Source organism: Anthonomus grandis, chromosome 7 (genome assembly GCF_022605725.1).
Source record: "Anthonomus grandis grandis chromosome 7, icAntGran1.3, whole genome shotgun sequence".
In the NCBI taxonomy this organism is placed as follows: Eukaryota; Metazoa; Arthropoda; class Insecta; order Coleoptera; family Curculionidae; genus Anthonomus; species Anthonomus grandis.
In genome coordinates, this window is record NC_065552.1 from 32,388,513 (window position 1) to 32,407,867 (window position 19,355).

The 19,355-nt window shown below is 33.5% G+C and overlaps 1 protein-coding gene across 2 annotated transcripts in view; it reads right to left on the minus strand.

Annotated features, from left to right (window-relative positions):
- Window positions 1–19,355, minus strand: part of LOC126738201 (uncharacterized) — a 265,812-nt gene that overhangs the window by 79,005 nt on the left and 167,452 nt on the right. For both annotated transcript variants that reach the window (XM_050443410.1, XM_050443411.1), the window contains exons 2-9: window positions 16,597–16,750; window positions 13,178–13,501; window positions 12,862–13,119; window positions 9,265–9,461; window positions 8,070–8,234; window positions 6,400–6,598; window positions 6,059–6,344; window positions 251–567 (exon numbers count right to left, since the gene is read on the minus strand). In XM_050443410.1, coding sequence (XP_050299367.1) covers window positions 251–567; window positions 6,059–6,344; window positions 6,400–6,598; window positions 8,070–8,234; window positions 9,265–9,461; window positions 12,862–13,119; window positions 13,178–13,501; window positions 16,597–16,750 — 1,900 coding nt within the window. The remainder of the gene's footprint in view (window positions 1–250; window positions 568–6,058; window positions 6,345–6,399; window positions 6,599–8,069; window positions 8,235–9,264; window positions 9,462–12,861; window positions 13,120–13,177; window positions 13,502–16,596; window positions 16,751–19,355) is intronic.

Consider the following 19,355-nt stretch of genomic DNA (forward strand, 5'->3'; position numbering starts at 1 on the left):
CTTTGAATTCATCAATAATTGGTAAAGATTGTTTAAACGACAGTACAAATGTGATAAATAAGTAAATTGTGATGACAACACACTTTTTTTTTAGCTGTGGTAACTTCCGACCCACAAAAGGCCCTGAGGATGTTAAGTAGGCTATCTATAGGATATCTCTTTTCTCTTTTTGTTAATGTAATAAATTTCTTTCCTCTCTTTTTGTAACACTGTATATTCACTAATTGTAAAACCTTTTTAACATAGGTACCTGAGTCGACGATGTAGTGCTCGTCGTCCCAGTCCAGTCCCCCGTACTTGCCGTCGCCGTAGTACTAGTGGCACCACTGGTACTGCTCGATGCGGTCGTGGTCGTGGTGCTCGTGGTAGTCGTTCCTCCTAAACTTAACGGACTTGGAGATGCTGACGTCCCGATTGCTGGTGGTGGTGGCGACGAATTGTTCGCGGCGGATGCAGCGCTCGCAGTTTCCGTAGATACGGCGGCGGTCGCTGAAGAGGACGCTTCCGCAGATCGCGACGAACCTTCCGTGCGCTGCTGCTGCTCACGTTGCAATCTCGTCGTTACACCTAGCAATAAAAATTATTTAAATGGATTATATAATAAAAATAATAAATATGTTTATTAGGACAAAATATGCATTTACACAAATTTGTTTAAGATAATGTATCTAAAATTAAAGAAAAAAATGTAATTGTCCTAAAAGGCTCTTCAGACGCCCTTTAACAAACGAGAGTACTACTTAAGCCGGAGACTAAGTGTTAAACTAATATTTAGCTTGTAAGCTCTTACTTTCTAACCTAACTTAAAATATTAATTTTATAATACTCTAAATTTGAAGTGCCTAGAATTCCAGAATACAACAAATCATTCCAAGTAATAACATAAGTATACTGATCGGTATTATAATTTATAATTAATTACAAACCCTCAAAATTGGGCAACAGTACATATGACATTTTAATTTTTTATAATTAATGTAAAATAGTTAGGAAAAAAAAGAAACGAAAGTAAAAATTAAGAAGTAAAACAAATTTGTGAAAAGTGACATGAAAGTAAGGACTATATCAACGGTCAACATCATTTGATATCATATATATCGCTATAAGCAAAGAAGTCAAGATCACCTACCAACTTAAGCTAGTCGCCCATTTGTTCACGGATTAAAAGTTTTTTAAAGTTTCTTTCAAAAGTAACTAAGAAAGAACCAAGTAACGTTTGCAGTAATAATAATATAGCTTTGGCAGCAGTATGTGAAAAAGATCTTTTAAAGATTTCTTTACGATGTCTAGGAATAGAAACTCTATGATTATAACGCAGAGGACGACCGGGCACAACTACCCTAAATTTAAGCTTCTTAAATAAATAATCAGGTGTTTTAGTTTTAAGAATTTTAAAACATTTTCACAGATTTTTTATGTCCTTTTGCAGAAGATGACGACTAGAGTAAATAAGGCGAAGCGTTGAATATGCATTTTTTAACTTTTAAGTGATGTGATTCCGGAACCGCAAATCGCCGTTAATATCCAAACGTAAACTTTTCGCATGGGTCACACAAGAAATAAAAACATTTTCGGTTTGGAGATTCAAGCCTTCTTAGACGGCTTTTCTTGAGACATTATGACCAAATAGGATGAATTTCGACTTTAAAGGGTTAATTTTTAATTGGTGTTTGGCGGAAGTTAATGCAATACTCTTTAGGTCAAGATTTATGCGCTGATTAGCAACATCTAGTTAATTTGGGAGTGTCATCCGCATGAAGGTAGTAGTTGCAAAATTTAAGGTCATTAATAAAGTTAGATGTATAAATCGTATAGAGCAGTGGTCCCAATATACTTGCCTGCGGCACTCCAGTAATGACATGAAGACGGTCTGAAGACATATCTTCATATGTGACTGTTAGTTATATATGATTTTATTAGCTCAATAGCTGACATACTAAATTCAATAAAATGAAGAATTGCTATAAGAACATGGTGATTTAACATATCAAAAGCCTTACTATAATCTAGCAAGACAAGAGCACTAATATTTCCATTATCAATTGATTTGAAAATATCATCTGTGACATCTGATGCCATAGCGGGGGAACACCCAAAACCCGGACGAAAACCAGATTGCTTGGGAGGAATAACATTAAATTTACAAGTAAATGACCTAATTTGTTTCTCAATTATTTTCTTGAAAATCTTTGATAGCCCAGGAAGAATGCTTATAGAACGAAGGTGAATCAGATCGGTATGCTTAGGGACCTTAGGCAAAGGAATTATGTAAGCATTTCCAGCAATGTGGAAAGTAAGCAGTTTCAATGCATACATTAATAATATGAGTAATGTAAGAAATGATATAAGGGCAACATAGTTGAATCAAAACAGAGTTAATCAAATCACTACCAACTGCCTTGTCTCAGGGCATTATTCACATTCTATATTATACTCAATACTAATTCACATATTATACTCAGGGCGCAAATTCTGCAAAAACTTAATATTATCTGTTATCCATGGCGAATGTTTGTAATTATTATTTGTACGGAACGTTCTTATTGGAGCATGAATGTCAAATAAGTTTAGGACAAGAGAATTAAAATACCTTAGCTTATGGTCGATGTTCGGTATGTAAAAAATTTCATCCAAAGGGCATATTAAAAGATCATGATTAAAAGCAAAAAATATAAATATTTATTCTTTGTTATTTTTAAAATAAACCAACTACATGCGATTTAACCAAGAATAGCACCGGAAAAGTTTAACACTATTATTTCCTTTATACAGGGTTTTCCGTTGATCATGTTACAAACTTCTAGGGTAGATAAAAAATGTCAAAAAAAAAGAAAAGTTCATATAAACATATGGGTCTGGAAATGCTACCTCAGGGAGCTAGACCTCTTTGAAGATAACACTAGTAAACAACGGTTCTCCCACCTAGGCGATTAATATTGTTTTTGTTAAGTATCTTTGACCTTACCACAAAAATAATAATACTTGTTTAGCTCCCGTTATCGAAATAAATCGTCATTACCTTAATTTGAGCTTAAGAAAGGTATTGTCTAAGTCTTTGGTCTTTTAAGATTCAACTATTGTGACTTTATATATTAGCCTTGCCTTTAACGAAATAATGTTCAAGTAATGCAAAATGCATGTTGTAGACTTATTTTTGGTCTAAACAAGCGCGACCACAAATCTCAGAAATTGGGTTTACTTCGATGGCTAAGAATGGAAAACCGGTGGAGACTTCATCTGGGTGTCTTTCTGCATCAGATTATCAACTTTTCCGCCGGAAATATCCAACTAGATAGTATTCTTATTACAAGGTCATCTCCATAGTGTTAATACCAGCCATACATTTTTGTACAATCATCCTAAATTTAGAAGTTCATGTTTTCAGAAATCTTTCGTTTTTATCTCAATTTCTCTTTTGAACCAGTTGCCAGAAGTTTTAATATTTTAAAGTTTAAGTATAAGCTTAAAACAGTGCTTATTTTAAATCGGACAAACTAATGAACATCGACTGCTATAATTGCTTATCTATTATAGTTCGCTCAGCGAATAGACGTGGACGGAAAGAATTTAAAGAATGCAGAAAACAAAAATCTGTGGCACTTGCGAGATTGTCAGACTTCATTTATGAATTTCGTTATCTATTATTTATGAATTTTTGTATTAAAAATATCTTAAAATTTCTCTCGAATAGGACTAATTTCGCTAAAAATATCTAGATTATTGTTAGTTTCATATTTTTATACTATTAATAGTCTATTTATTAAATTAAAGTTTTAATTAAAATAACGCAGAAATATTTCGTTTTCAAATCAAGTTTTCAATTTCGGGATAAAAGTGGGTGGGACCGTATCGGCACTCGACGTACGCAATTTTTTAATTGATCAACAATCAAATATTTATTTATGGTTTTTTTATTTTGATATTTTGATTTTAAATTTTTGAATATTGTCAAGAGTAGTTTTGTTTTTAGTGGGTAGAAAGAAACATTGTGGACCAGAGAGGAGAGCTCTTATTATAGAAAAGAAAAATCAAGGCTTTTCTATTTCTGCTATAGCAAAAGATTTAAATTGCTCTAGGAAAATGGTTTATAATGCTCTGGCTCTCTATGAGACCACTCAAAGCACAATGAACAAGAAAAGATTAACAAGGCCTCGAAAAACCACGTATAACATGGATAAAATTATTATTAGAATAAGCAAGGGTAATCCATTTTTAAGTTCCGCCCAAATAAAACGTGAAATAGCAGACCAATATGGCGTCAATATTTCTGCAAGAACAATAAGAAGAAGATTATGTGAAAAAGATCTCAAAGGTTGTGTAGCTAGGAAAAAACCACTTGTTTCAAAAAGAAATATTAAAAAAAGATTGGCATTTGCTAAACAACATATAAATAAGGACATTAATTTTTGAAAAACCATATTATGGAGCGATGAAACCAAGATTAATAGATTTGGAAATGATGGAAAATGCTATGTTAGACGTCCTCCCAATCGTGCCTTAAACCCTAGGTACACAATTAAAACTGTTAAGCATGGAGGAGGATCAATTATGATATGGGGAGCAATGTCATGGCATGGTGTTGGACCTATTCATCGTATAGAGGAAATAATGGACCAATACAAGTATAGGGAGATTTTGCAGAATGTTATGGAACCATACATGGAGCATTTTATGCCAATTACATGTAAGTTTATGCACGATAATGATCCAAAACATTCTGCAAAATCAATAAAACGATGGTTTACTAAAAATGTGGTAGATGTTTTGGAATGGCCGCCACAAAGCCCAGACCTGAACCCTCTGGAAAATTTGTGGGATCACGTTAAAACCAAAATTAAGGTATTAAATCCCTCAAATCTGGATGAACTATGGCAAAACTTCCAAGAGGCTTGGAACAGTATTCCGGCGAGCGTGTGTGCAAAATTGGTGGAGTCAATACCCAAGCGATTAAGTAAAGTTATAAAAAATAAAGGATACCCAACAAAATATTAAATTGGTTTTGGTGAAAGTAAATATTTTTTAAGTGTGCTATTTAAATGGCCAGCATTTCTTTAGTTTTTTTGTTATGTTTCTTATATATTTAAAATACTCTTTTAATTTTAATTAAATACAATTCTTTGTAGAACATCTAAGCTAAATATATTATAAAAAAAATAGAAAATGGTATTTAATATTTTTTATCGCAATTTAGAAAAGTGTGCTATTTATATGACCATAACTGTATGTAGGATTTTCATTTAAAAAATATAATTGTTTTTTTTAAAGAAAACTGTATATTTTAGCACTAGTAGATAGACTAATTAATTATTTGTTTAACGATATATCACACAAGCATATAATGATAGATTGCCAGATATGGCCGGGGTTCGTGTACTTCCCATAAGAACTTATAAAAGGAAGAGAGATGCTCTCCTTGTAAATGAGATTATTTTTCTCTCATATAATTCTGATAGAAAGTATTGCACATTAGATAAGTGGGTCCTGGATAGTATACTAGACTCGCTTATCTGACGTGCAGTGTGCTACATTGCTCAAAAGGGAATTCAAAGTTTATTTTTTTATCTCAAAATTGGAACACTATAATAAAACAGATACATAAATAATAAAACATATCCGTGTTCTGTGGAAAAAAACCCAATAAAAAGTGTTTTTTTTGTGTTGTGTTTAAATTTTAAGTGGTAACAGAGATACAAAAAGAGTCCCAAAATCATAGCTTTTTAAAATTACGCTGTAGATTAAAAATTAGGACAGCGTTCACATTTTTAACGACGGCGTACTTCGGATTATAAAAAGTAGCATCGCAAACGACAAGGCTCATCTCCCATAGCAGCCGAGCCTTTTACATCAAAGACAAATAAAAATCTTTTATTTAATAAATAAAAAAAAAAGTAAGTAAAAACAAGTTAGCTATTATATATAGATCAATTTATTTCACCATCCCTATTATAAAAGTTAGTTTCAGCGATTTTTGTTGGTTCCTCAGATATAGCCATTGCAATTTTCCAAATTGTCACCCTGTATATATTACTTTACTTAGTTTAACTATACTAAAACTTACCCGTTGTTAACGTATCTACTAAGGACAAATTCGGATTATTGTTACCCTTCCCCGAATTTCTCGACTGTCGGATTTTTTCGCGTAACTTCTCACGCTTGTTCTTCCGCAGTAATTGTTTGTAGTTTTCGGTTTTCTTACTAAGATAGTATTGCTGCACGCACTCCTGCACACTCTTCCTTTCACCCAGCGCCTGGCTTATTTGGTAAAAGTTTTTAGGATGCTGCAAGTACTTTTCTTTGAATGTTTCCTTTTCGCCCGTCGTCCAAATGTTTAGGTATTCTCGACTCTAAAATATTAAGCGAATTACGCTGAATAATTGTTTTTTCATATATATATGTTACCTTATACACAGCATCCATATCCTCTACAAAATTGTTATTATCCGTATACCGGATTCGTTTTTCTTTTAGGTCGAAAATGATTGGTGGTATTACCGCGAGGCTTCGCATTTTTTTGTCTTCAAGGGCTTGTTCTTGAAGGTTGTCCATAATCTCTTCCATGTCTGCCTCGGATTTAACTCTGGAGCCTACCCTGTTAAACCTACAAATGTATTTAAATCATAATATGGAACTAATGTGAAGCAGAAAATTGTATGTTTGGTAGGATTTACCACCTAGGATAAGTTTGTTCTTCAATATTCAATGGATTGTTATAATATGTAACATATTTATTTTAAAGTCAAATATTAATTTTTGAAAAACGTATAGCATATAACTTTTTATAGCAACTTTTTGCACTAAAATAACTAACTAATTCGAGGTTGTGTCATTTGACATCAAATTCAACGTTTTCAAATGGGACAGCGTTTAATCCAATATTGATTTATGCATCAAATTTTCCTCATAATTCATATACTGCATGTAAAATATCTTCAAAATTTTTGAAGAAAAATTGAATAATTTCAATATTTTTTTTTATTTAATCGAGAAAATTATTGGTTTGAATTTACATGTTTTGTCAAATTATATCAGAAAAACCACACTTTGTTCCAATACTCTTCTAATTATTAAACTGAGATAGGGATATATAAATGAAAATCCAGCTTTACTCCCATTTCTTATATCATGGTTTCATTTATTAATTAGTGTTTGGATCGCCTGGAAATAGTGTTTTTCTGGCATGGTTTGACAAATTGTACCAGAAAAACATCACTTTGTTCCAATACTCATCTAATTATTAAACTGAGATAAGGATATAGACATGAAAATTCAGCTTTACACCCATTTCCTATATCATCATTTCATTTATTTAATAATGTTTGGATCGTCTGGAAATAGTGTTTTTCTGGCATGGTTTGTCAAATTATACCAGAAAAACAACACTTTGTTCCAATACTCTTCTAATTATTAAACTGAGGTAGGGATATATAAATGAAAATCCAGCTTTACACCCATTTCCTATATCATCGTTTCATATATTTTCAAACGATGAAGAAGTGATGTCGGCAGTTATTTTGACGAGCAAGAAGATAATTCTTATTTTTAAACTCGTTTATACTAAAAGGCATTTTTATATTTTTTTTTATCAATGGAGAGGGAGCCACTAACTTACTTTTAATCCTCAATAATTTGTTTTGTTATTAAAGCTTGATTTACCTCATTGAAGTTTTGCACCATAATGGTTTATTATCTAGCCAGTAAATAACAATGGGTTTTTCATTTCAACATCAAAGAAAATTCCTGGTTAGGTGCACAATATTATTCAATATCTAATAAGAAATCTTTAAATTATAAATAGCTGGATAACGGATAAAAGATGTAGGAAACAAATAAAATATATTTTCTTGCAAACCAAACAAAACCTGAGGATATTAATGGACGTAATAGATTTTTATTTTCAATGAAATATTCAATGTTTAATAATAATGAATATAATAGTGGTATCATTTCTTTGTGATTAACTATTGTAGGGTGTAGGACAAAAGTATGAGACTTTTAGAGGCAATTTAAGATTGTAATTTGATAGATCAACAACCTTCAACGATTCCTTAATCCTTCAACTTTTTGTTTACCTTTCTTTATTCTCTCGCTGCCTCCGTACTTCGGGAAAGATCTTCTCGAAGAACTCTCTATTTTTAGCTTCTTTCACTTTCCTCTTCGTGCTCGCTTCTATTTTATCTACCTTCCGGACCCACTCTTGCATCAATTTACTATAAGTTGCTGATAACTGGTTATTTCTGTAAAAAATACCAATATTATTTTATTTATAAGAAATGAGGAATTATTATTGAACGTCAAATGCTGTGAGAACAAACCTTCACACGGAATTACACAGTAAAGAACAATTTTCATTATTTCAATAAATAATTTTAAACATATTTGAATGTCTCTCGATTGGACCTACCTAAGACCTTTTGATAATTTAGAAAGTGCCTTTAAGGGATTTTACACCACTTTTTTGTTTTATTTTAATATCTGCTTCCGGTAAAAAGAAATAAAACATTGCCAAAAAAGTAACTGATGATTCATTATAGAATCTCTCATAATAGAATCTAGTGATTTACGCAGCGCATTTTAAAGCGTCTGTGTAAATTTTAAAGCATTTACACAGATTAAAGCGCAATAACGTTGTTTCAGCCGTTGAATGCACATTATGCTGCTGCCGTTCGTCATTTTTTGAATGACCTATTTCCTGGATGATGGAGGTACCATAGAATGGCCTGCTAGATCTCCCGATCTTAACCCTTTAGATTTTTTTTATGGGATCATCTAAGACTCCCTTGAAGATTTTCGAAATAGGATTATCAACGAATGTCAGTAAATAACGGCCGAAATGTTCGCTATTTTAATATTTTTCATTTAAAATAAGGTTTGTTTTTTTATCCACATTTATTCATATTTCTTGAGAGCGAATTGATAAGAGAAAAATAGAAAAATAGGGTTATGTAGAGAATAAAATTACCCATTCAAGGTATTACTTGACCTACTCCCATTTAAAAAAATAGACATGGGAAATAGATAGTGAAGGGATGATGTCAGAGAAACCCAATTTCTGTCAATAAATGTGCCCCTCAATATTAAATTTGACGTGTTCGGCCATTATTGGCTAAACAATTTATTTTTCAAGATTTACAGGGTGGACTGTTTCGTCTTGGACACCCTGCCCTGTATACATATAGTCCTATTTGTAAATTGACGGATCCTATACAAATGTAAATTTATCTGTGCAATAAGGATATATCTTATCATATTAAATCTATTACTTACCTTGCATATTTTTCACTATGTTTCTTCTTAAAATATTCTAATAAGCGTTTTTTAAACATCACATTTCTTCGGTTGTTTTCGTGGAACACGGTAGTATCAGTCGGTTGGTTGTACAGGGGCCATTCCACTTTCGGTCCCAGCAAGTCGAGACGCGCGTGCGCACTCTGCGCCTTTTTTCGATTTTCCGCATAGATTTTCTAAAAAAAAAAAGAAAAGTTAGTATTTTCTTTCCAATTTTAATTTATTTAAATACTCACATAGAAAATTAGATTTGATTTTTTATTACTTTTTTAATGAGTTAATTAATGCCCTGGCTATTAATATCATTCATTAGTTTACACCAGTCAATATCACAGTTACTAATGAAGTGTTGATAATTTAGTATATTCTTACGCAGTTGAAGCTTTAAAATAAATATGCAAGAGTTTGATTGGTGGTCGACTGAACAGACTTTGTTTATCTATAAAACTTCATACTGATCAAGATCTTTATATTAAACTGAAATTGTCCTAATTATCAATATTTATAAAAGAGTTAATACTTGTATACAAATCCTATTAAAATATAAACATTGTAAAAATGAGATGGGTGTATAACTAGCAGGATCATTTAGTTCATCACCTGCCTAATTGCCAATGCAAGGAGAGAGCTTGATCTGGCAGACTTTGAAGAATCTTAACAGACAATCTATCAGTCCCATAAGTGTGTTTGTTCTTAACTGTATGAAGAACAATTTTAACTTCAGGCATAAAAAAGGGTCCTTGACAGAAATATGTTAAGTAAAACTGGGGGAATCTGATTGGAGGCTTGGATCATTTATCAGCTTCTTTGTTGTTGAACATAAAAAGTGATTAAACACAATTGCATTAATTGGATATTGTTTAGTTTCCATTGAGTGACCTCTGAGTTTATTAATAGTACTCCAATTTCCTTGAGTTTATTGTGTGCCATCTTCAGTCTGAGCCGGTAGTAATCTTTCTTGGCCCTTCTTCTAACTTGCTTACAAATTTTTTTAATACACATTATAGTAATGGTGGAACCATGAATTATTTGTAAATTTTCTCAAGGTATGGAGAGACATGTATGTAGTTAAAAATGTTCCTAACAACCTAAACAACCCACTTCATTAGAATCTATGTGGTAACAACGTTATTTTTTTTACTACCAATTGGTAAGAAAGACAAATATGTGCAAGGAAAAAGTTAATGTGATTTGTTCTTTTCTGCCATGAATATTTAGCTAAGTATGGATGCAGATTTAAAAAGTCCTAAACTACAAATCATTTGCTCATAAATAAATCTTATATTATAATTTTTTGTGCTATAACATTGGACAAAAATAATGTTTATTAATAGATCAACTGTATAATTTCTATTATTTAAAGTCTACGGTAAATATTTATAGATCCAATTTACATCGTGTTAAAGCAAACTTCTCGGCAATACTCTCATCTGGTCAAGGACCTTTCGCTAGCAAACAACCCGTGTAGTTGGCACAAATTCAGATATTTGTGTCCCGAGGTCGTCTAGATGTTTACTCAAAATATCAAGCTCCAATATTTGGGGAAGTAATAAATGGCGTAAACAGCCGTAATGAGATATTCTCGTTTTTTGGAGCGTCTCGAGCAGCACTTCTTTTTAATACGAGTTCGTGACTTGGGAGATAATAAAGTCAAAGGCGGATGATTTCCAGTTTCTTTAGTAAAATATTGTTAATGTTTGTAAGGAATTGTTAATAAAGATTTTGGATGAACCACTATTTTTTATTGGTTTTAAGTAAATTCTTTTATCAATCAAGTATAAATCGTTTTCCCAATTTCTTCCAAAATGTGTATGATGTTAACTAACATTGGCTTACTTTTTTGTGTAAAAGCATTTTAGGGAACTGAAAATTTGTAGAGGTTTTTCCTCTTTTAATTAAATTTTGTTTCAAACTGAGAAAAGTCGTATATTATTAGTACTTGTAGCTTCAGTATGTAACTAAAATAATAAAATATGAACTATATGCAAATTCTTATTTTCGCCACTACAGCCATCATAAAATAATCTTAGCATGACAATATCTGGCCCTACTTCAAGATTTCTAAGAGTTAAAAAAGGCTGGACCTACTATTGGAGTGGTTGGTAAGGGTTGAAAGAACTCGTCCATTATCTAAAAAGACCTACGTAACTAGAGAAAAAATAAAAACTCCAAGTCTCAGTCTCAAAATATCTTTTTATGTATTAATCAGGTAACATGTTTCGCTAATAAAGCATCATCAGACCTTATAGCTAGATGACTGCTAAGTACATGTACTATATATCAAAGCTAAATGAGAGTGAATTACTAGGATTACTTTAAACTACCTTAAAATCGTCAAAAATTTAAATATGATCATAAATAATTGTGAATTGTTCATTTTTGCTTTTTTGCAAAATATTGGTCTAATTAAGCTTGTTTGGACCTGTTGGGTTTTGCTTTAAATCAATCGATATTTGCTATTGTTTGAATATTATGGGACTCGTTTAGTTTTGAAACAAATAAATAAATTCACAGCCCAATTTACAGAGGACTCGCCAAGTTTTGTTGAAACACTCATATATTAATGGATTTTAGTGTGCTTCATATAGCAGATTTTAGTCCTAACTCAATTTCAGTAAATAGTGGACTTGTTAAGTTTTGCGCTAAGTACTACTGAAATATTATTTATGAACTAGAAAAGAGAATTATTAGCAAATTATATTTTCTTATGGGTATAGTTTATAAAAAGCTCATTATATGTGCCTAAAATAAGGAGGGTCAGTACAGGGATCTCGATAACCATGAGAGATAGAAAGTCGGGAATGGGAAGAATTCGTGTTGTTTCAGATATTTCCGGAACTACTCGGAATTTTTAAGATTTCAAAGCGGTATGTTATTGAGCACCCAGAGCCGCTAAATTCTTCCCATTTAACCAACTTTCTAACTTTCATGATTATGGAGTTCCCTGTACCGTAGCCGATCGATAGTTCTAGCCTGGACACTTATCCCCGCTTCCGTCGATACCTCACAACAGAAGCCGAAATCATGCGAGGCGACGACCGCATCGCGATGGCAAAAATTCCGCGCTGGGGCACATATTTTGCGTTGATTCGAAATAATATTTTACTGCAGTTATTATTGTAGTTTATAGTAAGATTACGCATTTAAAATTTTAAACTACCAAACTATTTTGATACTGGCTTTGAGTTTTAAAAAGAATAAAATTTCAATAATAAAAATGTAAAATATTAGGTCCCGCGGTATCTCCACTTAGTCGTCCCACTGTACGGCGTGCGCCATCAAATCTCGGCTTCAATTTTGACGCCACGAAACCAGTGTCACGGCTAGTACTACCGATAGGCTACGCCTGTACCGGTCCTCTTTATCTTGGGCACGTTGTATAAGAAAAGACAAAAGTTGTGATATTGAGAACCCGACAAAAGTCATACCACAGAAATATGTTTTTCTTTAAGTTTTCTAACTGTGGTAAAAAACACTCAATTAAGATTTATTCGAAGAAAGATAGTTCGAATAAGAAAACTGCAGTAGTGATAGTTTACTATGAAGCTTACAACTCGCGAAAATACGTCTATTTACCTGCGGCAAGCTCTGATGTTTCGGCGCCGTGTCCTCCTCTACTTCCCCAGTAATCGTGGGCTTGCTCGCGATCTCCTCCAGCTCCGCCTGCTTTTTCTTCAGGATGACGATTTGCTGCTCAGCCTTTAAGATCTCCCGGTCCACCTTGCTGATTTGCTGGATCAGCTCATCCTTTGTCGTCTTAAAGGCTTCCTCTTGCGAGATCTGCTCGGGCAACGTCGGAGATATCGCTTCTACTTGAGGATTGTACGCCCCCGGCTAAAATTAATGTTTATTGTAATTACGTTTTAAAATTGTCTCTGTAGTGTCTACTTACTCTAGTGTCAATCCTCAATGGTTGCATATTATCCTTCTCGGTTCCCAGTCTCATCTTCTTGTTCACCGGTTGTTCGCCGGGGCCAGCGGAATGAAAAATTTGCTGACCGCAAGCGTTCGCCGCGTTGGACGCGTCCCGTCGGCCACCCGGTCCATATTCCGGATGCAGAAGCGAGATCCGGTTTGTGTGCCGGCCATAGTCCGGCTGGTGTGTTGGTGCGGCACGATGGTAGACGGGCGAGGCGGGAGTGAGTAGTGAAGGGGCGGACGGCACGGAGGGGGCGACGGCGGCGGTCGGCCCTTGTGTAGTATACCTCTGAGGTACCTAAAATATATAATTGTTCCAATATTAGTTTGTGAGTACTCAGAAGAAGCCCGTAGGTTTCTACCAAGGGGTTTGCAGGTTTCGCAAAGTAGCCACCAGCGGCGCTGTGAATCAAAAGTGTACGTTACTTTGATTGCCTACTTTGAACGTGATAGTATCCTATTCTTAATAATGTCAAGAGGTGAATCGAGCCATTCAGAGTGAGGTACAATTCTGACCAACAGCATCGAGGTGGCTACTTTCTGAAACTATGTCGTTCACCAATCTCCTTAGCTGTAGCAAAACATTTTTGCCAATCACACATTTTTTTTCTGCATTTTCAACCATGTCAACTGATTTAAATTAGAACATTTCGAAGATCAGAGCTGTTTTTCTTCAAAAGAAATTGAGAGCCTAAATTTCCTCTACAAACAAAAGTTATGACTTTATTAACAAAGAAAGGGAGAGAGTGCGCATTTGGTTCTGCTGATAAATAAAGCTGAGTGGTACATATTCGATGCGGTTGTTTGAGTGCGTTAGCTAAGACTTCTATTTTATGCTTGACATTTAGGAATGGGAGGGATTTCAAACTAGTGGTGTGAATGATTGAATAGATCTTTGTTAATCGTTATATTTTCTCAAAATGAAAAATTAGGTGTCACAAAAAAATGTACAAAAAAAATTATTTTAACAAATATCAAAAAATTATCCAAAACTAGCGCGTGGTATAAGGTGATGGGAAGCTAACATCTTAAATAAAAGGTGAAAAATTGACAGTTTTCACATCAAATTCATGGTTTTTTCGATACTCATTTCAGTAGATACCTGCTCGAATGGCTTTAGTATGGCAAATACTTCTTGCAAAGCAATCCATTCAGACTCTAAGGTTAAATCGACTGGGCCATACAGAATACCGACAGTGGTTGTCAAGCTCTCTCTAGTTTTCAGTACACTCAACATAAATTTATCAATAACATTTAATTAATCAATGATTTTTATCAATTACATTTCCACGAATATCAGCAGTGAGTTTCTACTGTTCACAGATGACATGAAGGTTTTTCGTCTTACTAAGAACCGCTATGACTGCAGATCTTAATAGGGTTTATAAATGGTGTGAAGTTAACATAGTATAACATATTAGTTAAACTCTCTTAATCCTTAATCTTTAGAAATTTAAGGATTGACACCTTACTTCCTTGCTCAAAGATGAGATTGACTGCGGTTACGTAATAAATGATACCACATTTCCCAATTGTAAGTCTCTTCTGACCTGGGGGTATGTGTTGATAAAAATCTTACCTTTAATACTCATATAAATACCATCATAAGATGTTCTTTAAAGACCCCCGGTTCATTATAAGATAAGATAACAGAACTATTTTCTAGTACTTCAAGCAGGACAATTTTGTTTAACTCCCTAGTAACATCACATACCTACTGTATGCTTCTCTATTATGGTTTCCTAATATGCAGGGCATATTCACAGACTCGAAACAGTTCAACGAAAATTCTACAAATATATTAGTTTTAGGGTAGATGATGAGAAGGATGATAGGATAGATACCCTGAGAAGGGCTTTAGTCAGCAATTTTTGCTTTCAATATTTGAGGCCTGTGTCAGCATTCTGCTGTTTATGGGAGTTTTGCAAATTGATGCATCAGATCTCTTACCAGCTTTGAATTCTTGCCATTCCCTACATCAATACAAAAAATACAGTATGTATTTTATCTTGACATTTATGGCACCAGTTTGGCCAATAAAGAGCTTATATATAGAGCATACGACTCTATCAATAATGTTCAGTTACGTATTGACGTTGATCTGTTTGGCATGACCTGGAATAATTTCAAAACTGCTATTTCAGATAGAATTAGATTATTAGTTGTTTCAGTATTTAATGTATTACCTACTATTAGTTTCACATTGCACCAGTTAGTGAATTGCACCATTTTTGATATTGTTATCTGTTACATTATCTGTCGCTATTCCAATAATTGTTGGATTTGTTTCCTGTTGAGCAATAAAACTTCGAATTTGAATAAAATAGGTCGAGTTCCGCCTTGTCAGTACATTATTTTTGAGTTTACGAGGAACAACTTATTGTTCATATATTGTGGCATTGATATAAAGCTATTATTTGCTTTGGTACTCCTATGAAAATGTTCAACAATATTTTTTACTTTTTGCCTCAATTGCCGCGTATTTAGTCCGCTTTGAACAACCAAATTTATACTGTTCCATTCTGTTAGCCTTACAGCCGCCTTGGTGTTCGATGAATTAAATAGTAATGACATAAACTCTAAAGTCACAGGTCTCAAATTTATTAAATTAAAGTCAGAGAATTAGACGTGTTTAGCCCATACTAGGCATCATCAGATCCACTGTAAAAAGAAACAGAAACGGAAAAAGATAAGCTTTATAAAAACGTACCAGCTAAACCTAATTTATCCTAAAATTACAAGCTAGTTGATACATGATACATGATTTATAACTACATGATACAAGTCGAGGGTAGAAATTAAGTTCAAACTGGTAAAATCGAACGGATTAATTAATTAATACTTTAAGGCACTATTAACAGTGCCATCAACTATACAGAGAGGCGTAGCAACATATTGAGATATTGTTGTTTTGTATTGAGATATACTTGTCTTTTTAGTGCCATGCAGACAGTTTCTGGACACTCATTTATTCTTCGTTGATTTGTAAATCTGCTGTCGTCTTAAATTCCCGAAATTGGTCTATGTCTTATATATATATACAAGTTTTTATCTATTTTTTTCCGAGTTCAGTCAATTGACCTAGTTTTTTAACGTTTCGAACATCCTTTCTGTACAAATATTCCACCATTTTTCTTTTTTCTACTTGCGACATTATTTCACAAAACACACGCCTGTTTACAATCAACAATATTTGATGGATTCTGTTGTCATACGATTTTATCCCATTATCGACACAAAATATGTATATTAAAATTAGAAGAAATAAAAAATTTCGGATACTTTCTAAATGGACTATAGATTTTAAAACATGACATTTTTTCCAAATTTCCAATCGCTCATAACCTTCCACAGGATTACAAAATCCATAAACTAAAGATAAAAGCTACTTACCCTTGCCTGCACTTGAGCGACACTCGATGGAGCAGCAGGCTGCAATTGTGAGGATGTGGGGTAGGGAATTCGGTTGTTGGACAGTGGCGACCTCGATGGTTTGTACAATTCCGCTGCCGATACATGGGTGGCGTTCTGGTTGCTAATGTTAGGTCTGAAACAAAAAATTAACATTTTAAAACTATTAAAGAGACGTTTTAATTAATAAGGAATCCAAATAATGTCTAATGAACATACTGGTTAACTACTTTTAATAAGCGATTCCTTAGTTCTAAAAATAACACGATATAGAAGCTTTGTTACTTTTTTCGACGTTGACTATCGGCTTTTATTTTAATACCGATATACAGGGTCTCCCGTTGAACTTGTAAAACCTTTTAACTGGGGTTGGGTCTTCCTATGAGCTATCGAAATATGTCAATAAGACCTAAGTGAAATGTTTACGGTTTTCGAGTTATATAAGCGAATTTTAAAATTTTTCAAAGATTCTAACCAATTTTTTTCAAAAAATTAAACTACGCCAATGACAATATCTATCTAATATAATATTGTCCAATCAAGAAATGCCTTAGGACAGTAATCACTTTTTCAAAGTTCTTCTTTATTGTGGAAATAATACAGGGGAGTTCCCAGGATTATTGCTTTTTCACTTAATTACTATATTTGTTTTGCTCTTATACTGTAAGAGAATTAATGAATGTTTTATCCTGACAATTAGTTTAAAAACTTCCGTTTCATTCTAATATCATAATAGTGAAAAAATATGCGGGTGCCTTATCTCATAAAAAAGTTATGCTTTTTGATATACTACGGAACACTCTTTTGGAAACAGTTAATAGTACGGAAAACTATCTCTAAAACCGACATTTGTATTAAAAATCAGATTTTTTTTAATGCCTTAAAAAAAAGCTAGAAAACAAAGCTACAAAAATAGTCGAATAATTTAATTTTTATTGTTCCTGGAGTGAGGCCTACAATAAATTTTCAAAGTGTTCACCACGAGCTCTTAAAATCGACGCAGAGTTCCTGCTTGAATAATTTCTTGTACCGCCTCAAGTATTCTTTCTCTTAATTCCTCCCTTTTATTAACCGGTCTTAAATAAACAATCCGTTTTCACCAACCCCAATAAAAGAATCCAAAGGATTCAAATCTGGAAAACGTGGTGGCCAAACCGTCAATTCTGGAACCACAGTCGCCCTCTCACCTCTGAAGGTACATCTTCTAGCAGAATTGGCAGTTGACCTTGAAGCAAATAAGCTACTCCGTTAAAGTTATCGAGAATTTCGACTAGACCCTGTTGTTGACTATTCCCGTCCAAAGGATTTTGGACGGAAATGCTGAAATTTATCCTGCTGAATAGCATGTAGATTTTCCATTGCCCATTCATGTACATTATGGATGTTGAAAATTCCGAAACGTCGACACTCATTGCTCTCAAAAATGTTTGGATCCGCACGCATTCTTCTTAGCATATCTTGACAAAATACTACCGATTTTCTGTAATCCGCTGGAAGAAGAGCTTGCACTTTTTGAACATTAAATAGGTGTATTTGGTATCGTCTTAATGTACGATGCACAGTAGTTTTTGAAATTCCCGTTCGTCGTTGGATAGCTCTTATTGAAATTGATGGATCTTTATGCACTTCATCTAAGATTACCTCATTATTATATTGATGAGCTCTTTCTTGACCTACTGGAACGTCTGGAATTTTTCTTTCGCAATACGCTCTGTGCACAGCAGAAAACACACAAGAGTTACGAAGGTTTCTTAGAGGAAATCGATCCCCGTAGAGTAGTAGCCCTAGCGGTTTCGTTGGCATTTTGATGACTTTCTCCGTAGATAAGATGCATTTCTACATACTCACGCGCTGTGTACCTAACATAAGGCATTGTAAACTACTTCCAAAACAAATTGAACAAATATTTCTTATAATCACCAAATGTCAGTGGAACAAAAAAACTCAAACTGGACAATTTGTTTACCTTAGCAATGCGTTGCCACAAAACAAAAACAAGCCTTTATTTATTTGTTTACGGAATCCATTTATAAAAGTGGTACATAGCATACCCATATAAACATATCGTCGCCGTCCACACAGAGTGTCGTAAATGTCGATTTTGTAAATTTTACAGTAGAGCGAAAAAACGAAAATAGGTGTAATGTTTTCCAGACATACTGAAAAATTGTCTAGAGTGAAGTTTTCATTTTGATACATGTAAAAGTATGTTTTACGAGTAAGGTTATTTCTTACAAAAGTTGTGGAAAAAGTCCTTAGTTTCTCAGATTTTTCGAAAAATTACCACTTGCGTCAGTTTGTGTGATTTTTTTTCGACTTTTTCCAGATAGGACAGTTGACAATAAAACTCTCTTACATAATAATATGATGTATTTTAACTAAATAGCTTGATTATAAACCAGAAAAACTAAAACTACGAAACAAACAGCAGAAAAAAAAGAAAATTCAGTATTTCAAATACAAATGAATTTTCGTGAGGCAGATTGTAGTAAAAGTTTTGGAATTGGGGAAGCCTTATAACAGGTGTATCCCCTTTACATAGCGAAGTAAGATCATCGTATTTTTTCTTTGTTATCTTTAGTGGAGCACTGTTCAAATTATCAACTTTAATATCACCTACTTTGGTCTCCAATCGCTTTAATTCTATAAAGTCATACCTTGAGTCAAAGTGGCTATATTTAAAAAATATCTTCGTAGGTTCTTTTTTGTCCACCCTTAGCTCCATAACATCGGTCCAATTA